We start from the raw sequence: 12007 nt of genomic DNA, 5'->3' as shown, positions 1-12007 counted from the left end.
ACTTTGATTTCCTGTAGCAGCCATTTACCTGTACTTTAAACAATACATTTAAAATACTGACTTAATGCTTCATTGTACTCCACAGACTTTCTCAAAGTGTTTTGAAAATGCTGATATTTTAATGCTAATCTGGAGGTTAGTTTCGGTAATAAACTGTTTGTAGCTTTGCATTGTATCTCTGTGTTTACAGTGGAAGAATGCCTTGGGGGTGGGGTATTGCAAATATGCTGCTTTTCAAGAAAGTGCGAGCGAATTTGGGCCTAGATAGATGTCGTTTAGTGGGTTCAGCTGCGGCCCCTATCATGAGGGAGACACTGGAATATTTTGCCTGTCTCAACATTCGTATTGATGAATGTTACGGAATGAGTGAGAGTTCAGGTATTTGAAAATTGTGGAAAATCTCGTGGTAAAGTCATTTTTATACGCCCGTTTGAAAAACGGGACGTATTATGGGAACGCCCCTGGCGGGCGGATGTGCGGGCGGCGTCCACAGACCTTGTCTGGAGCATATCTTCTACATGCATGAAGGGATTTTGATGAAACTTGGCACAGTTGTTCACCATCATGAGACGGAGTGTCATGCGCAAGAACCAGGTCCCTAGGTCTAAGGTCAAGGTCACACTTAGAGGTCAAAGGTCAAATTCAAGAATGACTTTGTCCGGAGCATATCTTCTTCATGCATGGAGGGATTTTGATGAAAGTTGGCACAATTGTTCATCATCATGAGACGGAGTGTCATGCGCAAAAACCAGGTCCCTAGGTCTAAGGTCAAGGTCACACTTAGAGGCCAAAGGATACAAGAATGAAAAATTCAAGAATGACTTTGTCCGGAGCATATCTTCTTCATGCATGGAAGGATTTTGATGTAGCTTGGCACAGTTGTTCACCAAAATGAGAGGGAGTGTCATGCGCAAGAACCAGGTCCCTAGGTCTAAGGTCAAGGTCACACTTAGAGGTCAAAGGATACAAGAATGAAAACTTTGTCCGGAGCATATCTTCTTCATGCATGAAAGGACTTTGATGTAGCTTGGCACAATTGTTCACCATCATGAGACGGAGTGTCATGCGCAAGAACCAGGTCCCTAGGGGTAAGGTCAAGGTCACACTTAGAGGTCAAAGGATACAAGAATGAAAACTTTGTCCGGAGCATTTCTTCTTCATGCATTGAGGGATTTTGATACAACTTGGCACAAATGTTCACAAGCATGAGACGGAGTGTCGTGCGCAAGAACCAGGTCCCTCGGTCTAAGGTCAAGGTCACACTTAGAGGCCAAAGGTCAGATACAAGAATGACTTTGTCCGGAGCATTTCTACTTCATGCATGGAGGGATTTTGATGTAACTTGGCACAATTGTACACCATCATGAGACGGAGTGTCATGCACTGGTCCCTTCTTTTGAATTACTTCCCTTTGCTGTTACTATAAATAGCTTATATTGTAACTTTTTCATTACAAGTCGTAGGGAAAAATCGAGACCACTTTTCTGTAGTACAACATGCATGTTACATCCAATTCTGAGGTGTATTTTGAGCTATCTCTACCTGGTAAGGATTTTTGTGTGGACTTGTAATTTTTTTTTTTGAAGATTAACTTCCCTTAGTTGTTACTATAAATAACTTACATTGTAACTTTTTTATAATTGACCATAGGGAAAAACCAAGACCACTTTTCTGTGGTACAACATTGATGTTACTTTCAAATTTTGGGTGTATTTTAAGGTATCTCTACTTGGTATGGATTTTTTTTGTGGACTTAGAAAAATAAAAGAATTACAATATTTTCTAAAAAAAAAAAATCATTGTAAACAACTAGAAAATTAAAATTCCATTTGCAAATACAGGTGCTAGTGTAAAGAAATTTGATGTGACGGGCGTATATTGTGACATTCAAGCACCCTTGTTTTTTGTTTGAATAGGATCAAAAGTCACCATAATGTTTACTGTTAAAGAAAAGCATACAACCCAGGCAAAGAAATGAAGAATTGAAAAGAACAAAAACACTAATAAAATTAATACTTTTACAAAATATCAAATTAAAAGATGAGTTTGTTTGCTAATAGTGGTTAAAATATAACTCTTTGACTTAAATCTACCTTTATCATGAACACATTGTAAATTATGTTAAAGTCTTTTACTTGTGAATTGTATTCACTTAGTTACATGATTTCATACTTGCTTTTTAACATTTAGGGTAACATTTTCCTGCTTCTGGGAGAATAATTTGAATAGTCGAGCATTGGCTGTCTTATGGACATCTCTTGTTTGTCATCCGACAGTCATACTGGTGCTAGGCCTTCGACCTTGGGCCAATACAACCACCCACAGATCAATGGCAAAGCCAATATGAAATAACTAGATTTATCACTGTATAGTGTTAAATATAAATATAAATATAACAACCCTTATATGACAGGTCCACACACATTCTGCACAGATGGGGCATTTAGAATCACAAGTGTTGGTAAAGAGTTATCTGGAGTGCAGACCAAATTAGACAAACCAGATGAAGATGGAAATGGTGAGGTAAATTATCTCCCTTATCACACTAATGAAGTCTACTAAATTTCCCTAAATGAGCCAGATGGACCCTTCTAACAGTTACTTATTCTACGTCAGTTTGCTTATAATGTCTTATGTCCTACATATTGAGGTATTCAGGGAAAATAAGATCACATTCAAACTTTGTTTGCTTGAACTTGACAAACTTGACCTGCAAAATTTGTTTGAGTTATTTTTAGTTTGAGCCATTGAACAATACAGGTTATATATGGATTTTGCAGGGACCTCACAGTGTAGGCATAGGAAATAGAGATCAATATAATTGCACCTTTACTAATCCTACCAGGTGTTCTATATTACAAAAGTGATTCTATTGTGACATTTTGATACAAGCAAAACTGTATTATCTGCACTATTAATTACTTACTGGTACTTCATTTTATTACTGGCTTGTTAAAAGTTAATTTTTTACCATATGTAAGTTGACAGAATCATAGGAACCATGTTTTGAGGGGTAAAGCAAACACAAATGAATAAATCCTAAATGTTTTTGTTGTGCAAAGAAGTATGATATTGTGTCTAAAACAGTTTTCATTTTCCACTCAATTGTGTAATTGCAAGGGAAGTAAACTAATAGATATCTCTGCTTATAAGTACTAGCCTAAGGCAAGAGTTGTCATTCTTTGTGGGTCACAACTTTAAATTAAAACTTAAAACTTCTGTTGTTGATATTAACAAAACTATCATAAACTTCACATCTGTGAAATCATTTTTGGTTATTTCAAGGACTTGGAAATCAATTTCTAGACTTCAGTTAATGTATTACTATCATTGTAAGTTTTAGGGTCTATCTCTACACAATGAGTTAATGAAGAGTGGTGTTTGAATTATCAGAGTTCGAGCAAACAAAGTTTGACTGAAGTCAGTTCAAAATCTAATTTTTAAGTGCTGTAGTTGATTAAAAATTATTTGCCTTCAAAAGGGTGGCTAAAGTTATGTCCAGGATGAAAGGTGTTACATTTTTAGACATTTTAACTCCAGTTGACCTTGAAAATAGAAAAGCTGAGTCTGGTTTACATGCTGTGGTGGTGTGGTATATACATGTATTTAGTAAATATAAGGGCAGCGAAGTATGGTCTGGACTAGGGATGTGGGTGTAGGCTGCTGGTATTTTAGGCTACTGTTACATTGGCACTTTGTTAGCTCACATGTCACAAAGTGACAAGGTGAGCTTTTGTGATCACGCAGCGTTCGTCGTCCTTCCATCCGTCCGTAAACTTTTGCTTGTGACAACTCTAGAGGTCACATTTTTCATGGGATCTTTATGAAAGTTGGTCTGAATGATCATCTTGATGATATCTAGGTCAAGTTTGAAACTAGGTCAGCTGCGGTCCAAAACTAGGTCAGTAGGTCTAAAAATAGAAAAACCTTGTGACCTCTCTAGAGGCCATACTTTTCAATGGATCTTCATGAAAGTTAGAATGTTCACCTTGATGATATCTAGGTCAAGTTTGAAACTGGGTCACATGCTATCAAAAACTAGGTCAGTAGGTCAAATGATAAAAAAACCTTGTGACCTCTCTATAGGCCATATTTTTCATTGGATCTGTATGAAAGTTGGTCTGAATGCTCATCTTGATGATATCTAGGTCAAGTTCGAAACTGGGTCACGTGCTGTCAAAAACTAGATCAGTAGTCAAATGATAAAAAAATGTTGTGACCTCTATAGGCCATATTTTTCATGGGATCTGTATGAAAGTTGGTCTGAATATTCATCTTGATAATATCTAGGTCAAGTTTGAAACTAGGTCAACTGCGTTCAAAAACTAGGACGTTAGGTCTTAAAGTAGAAAAACCTTGTGACCTCTCTAGAGGCCATATTTTTCAATGGATCTTCATGAAAATTGGTCTGAATGTTAACCTTGATGATATCTTGATAAAGTTTGAAACTGGGTCACATGCGATCAAAAATAGGTCAGTAGGTATAAAAATAGAAAAACCTTGTAACCTCTCTAGAGGCCATATTTTTCATGAGATCTTCATGAAAATTGATGAGAATGTTCACCTTGATGATATCTAGGTCAGTTTCAAAACTGGGTCACGTGTCTTCAAAAACTAGGTCATTAGGTCAGATAATAGAAAAACCTTGTGACCTCTCTAGAGGCCATATTTTTCAATGGATCTTCATGAAAATTGGTCAGAATTTTTATCTTGATAATAAACAGGGTCACATGAGCTCAAAAACTAGGTCACTATGTCAAATAACAGAAAAGACGACGTCATTCTCAGTTCAAAATTGGGTCATGTGGGGACAGGTGAGCGATTCAGGTCCATCATGGTCCTCTTGTTATTGAATATACGTTGGGACATACAATGACCATTATAGATCTGTTTTAGGGCCTCTGCTGTCAAGTACTTAATGTGACTCACATAAATTCATCTGCCTCTCACCTGTCTTGGTTTAATCCCTGCATGGGGGAAAGCTATCCATCCTTATTGTGAAAGGTCTATGGATCTATGCCAGGAGTACCACTACTAGGGGTGTTCTTTCATCATCACAGCCTGGACCTGAACTATGTCAGTATGCCTATAAAATAATATAGAGACATGCTTAAGGGATGGATGCACATCAACCATTGTAGATTTGTTTTCATGGGAGACATGTGGTTATGGGATATCTATTGACTCTGTTTGTATGGGAGACATGTGTTTATGGGATATCTATTGACTATTGTAGATCTGTTTCTATGGGAGACATGTGTTTATGGGATACCTGAACCAGGTTGAGAAGACTAAGGAAGCCATTGATGAACAAGGCTGGCTTCACTCGGGGGATGTTGGCAAGAAGGACAAAGATGGTTTTCTCTATATCACAGGCAGAATAAAAGGTATTTACAAACATGAAATGTTTCAGTTTTAATCTTTAACGTGCTAAATTTCTAAGATGGACTGTCTGTCATCTGATTTGGCCAGTACCATTTATTATTCAAAGGGGTGTACACTGAAAATTTACTGACTGAATAGCGAACAGTGCAGACCAAGATCAGCTTGAATGTCCTCAGTCTGCATGGACTTGCAGGCTGATCTTGGCCAGCACTGGTCACAAAGGCTAAATCATTTGCCCAAACAGGTTCAAGGTTCAGTCAGTTTCTATTTTTTACATTTAATTGAAAATAGAAAAGTTTTTTTGGTTTTTTTTTTGTAAAACTTTTATCATTTCAATCAGATGTTTCAACTATCAGTTATTTGGAAACATACAGTTCTAATTAATGCACATTACACTAGATACTTCCAGTTTAACTATTTTTAGTGTATTCAGTGAATGGGACAACAAGCAAACAAAAAGCACTTTTTTTTTTTGCTCTCTCAAATATGGTATTTACTGATAGGTTTGAATATGAACACATTTTAACCCTTGTCTCAGGTGTCACTAAAACCTTCAGGATTAATCAGACAGCCAGGATAGTTTTTGTTATGAAAGTAAAGAAAAGTTTAAATTAACTGACAATTTTATTCAACATTTCAGAGTTGATTATTACCGCTGGAGGAGAGAATATTGCTCCAGTCCCCGTAGAGGACAATGTGAAAGAGGCGCTTCACTGTGTTAGTAACTGTATGTTGATAGGAGACAAGAGGAAATTTCTGTCCATGCTTATAACATTGAAGGTTTGTATTGATACACTCCTAACCTTACAACATTTAAATTCTAGACTGCTGTTTATCGGAAAGTTACATCTTTGGCTTGTGTTATTAAGGTCAGCAACAAACAAATGCTTGCCTATTTTCTCTGAGAGTTCAGAACTCTATAGGGTCATATTTTGTGGAAGTTATCAAGCTTGGATCTTCTTCCACCAGTTATGCTGGAAAGTTGCTATATGACTCGAATTGTGTCAGTGTGATTTAAATATGAGCCGCGACATGAGAAAACCAACATAGTGGCTTTGCGACCAGCATGGATCCAGACCAGCCTGCGCATCCGCGCAGTCTGGTCAGGATCCATGCTGTTCGCTTTCAAAGCCTACTGCAATAAGAGAAACTGTTAGCGAACAGCATGGATCCTGACCAGACTGCGCGGATGCGCAGGCTGGTCTGGATCCATGCTGGTCGCAAAGCCACTATGTTGATTTTCCCATGGCACGGCTCATATGGTGGTAAGCAGCAGAGTTATGCAGTATGCTAAAAGAATGAAATTTGGGCCAGCCCATGTTCGTTGTAGGGTCATAAGAACACCAAAGCTTGCACAGGGTAAATGAGAGCAATGAAATATTAACAAGCTCACCTGAAGTGGTTTTATCTACCTTTGACATCGTTTGTCAAAGATTGCTTCAAACAAAACTTTACCAAGGAATTTAAACTTTACCAAGGAATTTAAATAACATGTGTAAAATAAAAAAGCAGATGTGATCTGGACTGCATTACCAGTTTTACTCTATCAGGCTTGAAAGAAGTTGACCCTTATTAGATATAGTATAATCTTGTTACATACTATACCTCTGTCAATATCTCTCTTTACAGTTTTCGCAATAGAAATATTAAACATTTTTGTACTGGGAAATTTGCTGTGGTTGATGCACTAAATATGTAACCTGTCAGGGCAGGAAAATCTTTTTAAGGGAGATGTTTGTTGTTAGGATGTGTCATTTACAAAAGTAATGCTGTGTTTTTCAGTGTAATATGGACCTAAATACAAATGAACCTTTAGAGACATTATCACCAGAATGTCTGACCTGGTGTAAATCTGTTGGAAGTTCGGCTACAACAGTGAATGAGGCAATTGCTGACCAAGCAGTTTTGAAGGTGAGTGGTGAGCAAGACTGTTGAGTTGGAGTGGTGAGTGATTAAAGTGGCTGGTGAATTGGAGTGGTGAATGGGAGTGAGAGTGGTGATTTGTGAACCTGAGTGGTGAGTGGGAGTAGAGAATGGGAATGTTAAGTGAGAGTGGTTATTGGCATATATGAGTGGTGATTAGTGAATGCGAGTGGGAGTGGTGATTGGTGACACTTCCTTGAACTAGAGTGGTGCGTGGTGAACATGATTGGGAAAGGGGAATGTAGGAGGTGAGTGAATAAAGTATCTGCTGCTGAAAACAAAGTTTACACCTTTAAGTTCCACTGCTTTTTTTCTCACCTGCTATACAGAATGTCAGTTTAACTTAGCTGGTATATTTTGCAAAATAAAAGCCATTGCTCATTTTAATTAGTAGAAGCGGCTGTGGTTGAATGGTTACAAACCTTTCATGGGATGTAGAATTTCATGTATGGAAGCCATCTAGTAACTTTGAAAAATGTCTGTGGTTCTAGTTTTGTCTAAAATAATGCCTTGGAGGCACTCCTTGGGTCTTCCTCCTCCACTTGAATCCGGGAAGTCACCATTTGATCTGAACTGTGCTGTTGTTATTGAAAACAAAATAAACATACTTGTGAGTTATGAATATTTCTAATATTGAACATTTGGCATTTCATTAGCATAATAGATCTATAGGTGTTGAGTAGAATTGTTCCTGATTCAAATAAAGATGAAACTGAGTTTTTGTAATGGATGCAATTTTCTTTTAGCACTAGTAATGTACATATGTATAGTACTTGATTGTATTTCTGTTTGTCCTGTAGGCAATTCAAGCGGGTATAGACAAGGCGAATGATAAGTCAATATCAAGAGCAGCTAGGGTACAGAAGTGGTCCATTCTTGGGGCAGATTTCTCAATTCCCGGTGGAGAGCTTGGTATTTGTCCTTTATCGCACCCATTTTTGATTTCTTTTAAAATCAAACCTTTTTTTTTTTTTCGAAAAAGTTGTAACAGTAATGTATTTTGTCTGAATATTTCGCACTTTGAATAATCAACTTTATCATTTTCAGCATGTAAAAAGGAATGTGTAGTAAAAATGTGAAATTTGACCCTGTATGTTCATTGAATACAGACATTTTATGAACATTTTCCTTTGTATTCAAAAATGCTGAAGCAGGTTATTCAGTGTCTACATATATAAAATTTAGATTGGAGACCAGTCTGAAATCTTCGGCTTCTGATTGGATGACTCCAAGTTCAATTTTGAAATGGACCAATGACAAAGCTGCATTTTGAGGCTGGTGTAACTAGATATTATCTAGTAACTGGCTTGTTGAAAGCCAGAGGTTCTACCCAGGTACTCGACTGTGCTTAAAGTAATGCTTTGAGGAGCACATAACATCTTCTACACAAGAAGTCTCCATATGACCTGTGTGCAGAATTAAAACCAAATAACATAAAAAAGACATTTTTGTTATCTAGAAACTTCCATATACATTACAAAAATTCTCTAAATCTTTTTTCAGGACCAACACTGAAGTTAAGGAGACCAATTGTAGTGAAGAAATATGAAAAGACAATAGAGGGCTTCTACGCTGAATAATCATACTGGTTTAATATTTTGTTAAAGGTGTGTCACATATCAAAGTGCTAACTATGTAGAATTTGTGAAAATGTAACAGGCAAAATGTAGAGGGGGAAAAGTGCCAAGTCATTCAAGATGGAAGATGAAAATTTATCTTTCAGTTGCTTGCTAAGATTTTTAGGTTTCTTTTCACAGGAAGTGATAGTTTAAGGTTATATTTTGTGAATAGCTTACAAAGATTTTAATTCTGTTACCTTATAAGTTTATTGAAATAACTAGGGAAAATTTCCACATAGGGCTCGTTAAACAGTGATAATATGTTAGTTTAAAACTTAGTTTACAATATTTATTGATGTTAGTAAATTGCTATGTTTTCATACACAAACAAGTTCTCCTAAAGGTTTACTTTTAGTAGTTACCATTTTACAAGAATTATTTGGTTGCAAGAAGAAATATTGGCAATTAAAAGATTCAAGAAAATTGAATTAAAAGAAAAATTTCTATGGTTATATTTAGACCAGAGATAAAGTACAGTCAGGTTTTTCAAAAACCTATGTTCACTAACTAAATCTGAACATATAATCATTAAATTTTTGTTAATTTTCAGTGGAATTTCCTGAATTTGTAATTTATATTGATGAAATGTAGTCGATATGGAGCAGTGTCATTGGCAACAACATAGTTGTTAACTATGAAAAACTGAACGGCCAGTGACTTGAATGGTAAACCAGTAATCTCGAAGGCAGGATGATCTCAAATAATATAGGGACTATGCCTGTATGTGAAGATGCGCTTGTATGAAGCGTGAATATTTTTGATACATTCCATTGTATAGTACCTCATAAATACATACTGAACATTTGTTGAGATTTATTTGCTGTCATCAATGCATTTGCTGCGATAGATGATATGGAAGTAAAACATCTATCTAATAATGTATCAGATTTTTGCATTTCATATTGTGTATAATTCATCAAAATGCAACACATTCTTAGAAGTTTTCTATTCTTGGTCTTTATCAAAAAGAGTTGAGTTTTGTAATACATGTATATTAACTATTAGAGTGTGTAAAGATATTGCATATATGATTTGATTTTCCCCTTGCAAACAGACTTAATTAAAATTCTAGGGGCCTCCGTGGCCGAGTGGTTAAGGTCACTGACTTCAAATCACTTGCCCCTCATCGATGTGGGTTCGAGCCTCACTCGGGGCGTTGAATTCTTCATGTGAGGAAGCCATCCAGCTGGCTTACAGAAGGTCGATGCTCGTGATGAAATAATGCACGGAGGGGCACCTGGGGTCTTCCTCCACCATTAAAGCTGGAAAGTCGCCATATGACCTATCATGTGTCGGTGCGACGTTAAATCAAAAAAAAAAAAAAATAATAATTCTGCTCTTCTATCTGCTAGGTTATGTTGTAAACTTCCTCTGGATCTTTATACTGATTTATTATCTCATTAGAGGACATTTTATTTGTATGATATCTGTTTTAAAAAAGACTTTCCTGTAAGCATTTATTAAGTTGATTCTATCAGTCTGTAATTCTAGACATAAACTGTTAGAAATATAGAAATAGAAATACAGATGTCTTTCAGAGTGCTTTTGGGCAGTTAATGAAACTTAGTGTTGGCAAAATCTGTTGTTTTTTTTTTTTTTCAGGTGAACTCTATAAATAAATACAAAGGTAATATCACTGTCGGAAATTTGATTATTTGTTTGTTAAATGAGGTATTGTTAGTGAGTGAGTAAGTTTGGTTTTACGGCAAATAGTTAATGAATATAATTGAGGATAAATACAGAAATAATATTCTTCTGAATGAAAGTTTTCTTTTTTTGGGTCATGTGACAAAAGCAATTCTGTATAGATTATGACAAACTTACATAACTTTTTTAATAGGTAGTTACTAGTTAGAAACTAACATATTGGTATTAGCATTACAAATTAACATAGAGGTGGGAGCGTAACAATTTAACATAGGGTTGGGACATTACATACCGTAGATACCCATGTATAATGCGCATTTTTTTTACCCCCGGGACCACCCTCGAATCGTGGGTGCGCATAATACACAGGTATAGACAATTTTCCAACTTCAAAACAAGTTTGTCACCGATGTTCGCCATTTTGGTAAAGGAAAACTACTCACCGCGCTTACTGTCACCGCTAAAATCTAAGATTGCCGCTACGTTCCGTAAAGATTGAATGGTTTATTTTTCTTTTAAACAAAATTAATTTCATATAAAATTAAAAGAGCCTGCCCGCTTAGCTCAGTAGGTAAGAGCGTTGGTCTACGGATCGCGGGGTCGCGAGTTCGATCCTCGGGCGGGGCACATGTTCTCTGTGACTATTTGATAAACGACATTGTGTCTGAAATCATTAGTCCTCCACCTCTGATAATTCATGTGGGGAAGTTGGCAGTTACTTGCGGAGAACAGGTTTGTACTGGTACAGAATCCAGGAACACTGGTTAGGTTAACTGCCCGCCGTTACATGACTGAAATACTGTTGAAAAACGGCGTTAAACCCAAAACAAAAAAAACAAAAATAAAAGTATTTTGATGAAAGAAATGTTAATAAATTACAAAAATTATGACACTAATTAAAGATTGAGAATTATCTTTAAACGAGATCAAACTGTGAACAACATAACTGACACAAGGTGACATATTAATTGCCGGTAATTACTGGCTATTTGATCGTGACAAAAAGACTATCACACCTTTTGTTATCGGTTTGAAATGAGAAGCTCATGTCATTTTGAAAGATACCATTCCGAAATATTGAATCAGCTGCTATTTATTTATTCAAAATAGTAAACTAAAAAAGGTAAAACAACAAATATTACATTATTTTACTGGTTTTATTTTCAAGAAAACAAAACTCGATAGTACCACGAGACCGATGCTGCTCTCCGCAGCGGAGATAAAATTAATTACCGGCGTCGATGTAAACTCTACTTTTGTTTTCCATCCACCTCAAAATTGACCAGAAATGTTTTTTTCCCAGGATTTTGGGCTTAAATCGGGGGTGCGCATTATACACAGGTGCGCATTATACATGGGTATCTACAGTACTAACATTAGGGTAGGTGCATTACATACTAACATCTGGGTGGGGGCATTTCAAATTAACATTA

General features: G+C 36.4%; 1 protein-coding gene across 9 annotated transcripts in view; it reads left to right on the top strand.

Annotated features, from left to right (window-relative positions):
* Positions 1 to 10887, top strand: part of LOC123522822 (long-chain-fatty-acid--CoA ligase ACSBG2-like) — a 72871-nt gene extending 61984 nt beyond the window's left edge. For 4 of the 9 annotated variants that reach the window (XM_053549585.1, XM_053549583.1, XM_053549586.1 and 1 more), the window contains exons 13-19: positions 191 to 378; positions 2414 to 2523; positions 5237 to 5387; positions 6026 to 6165; positions 7168 to 7296; positions 8109 to 8220; positions 8812 to 10887. In XM_053549585.1, the coding sequence (XP_053405560.1) occupies positions 191 to 378; positions 2414 to 2523; positions 5237 to 5387; positions 6026 to 6165; positions 7168 to 7296; positions 8109 to 8220; positions 8812 to 8888 (907 nt within the window). In that variant the 3' untranslated portion in view covers positions 8889 to 10887. The remainder of the gene's footprint in view (positions 1 to 190; positions 379 to 2413; positions 2524 to 5236; positions 5388 to 6025; positions 6166 to 7167; positions 7297 to 8108; positions 8221 to 8811) is intronic. The other 5 variants (XM_053549587.1, XM_053549588.1, XM_053549590.1 and 2 more) reach the window with 2 other exon arrangements.
* Positions 10888 to 12007: the final 1120 nt, after the last annotated feature.

This window comes from Mercenaria mercenaria, chromosome 8 (genome assembly GCF_021730395.1).
Source record: "Mercenaria mercenaria strain notata chromosome 8, MADL_Memer_1, whole genome shotgun sequence".
NCBI lineage: Eukaryota > Metazoa > Mollusca > Bivalvia > Venerida > Veneridae > Mercenaria > Mercenaria mercenaria.
Note: the sequence above shows the minus strand (reverse complement) of the source record. Positions and strands in the feature narration are given on the sequence as shown.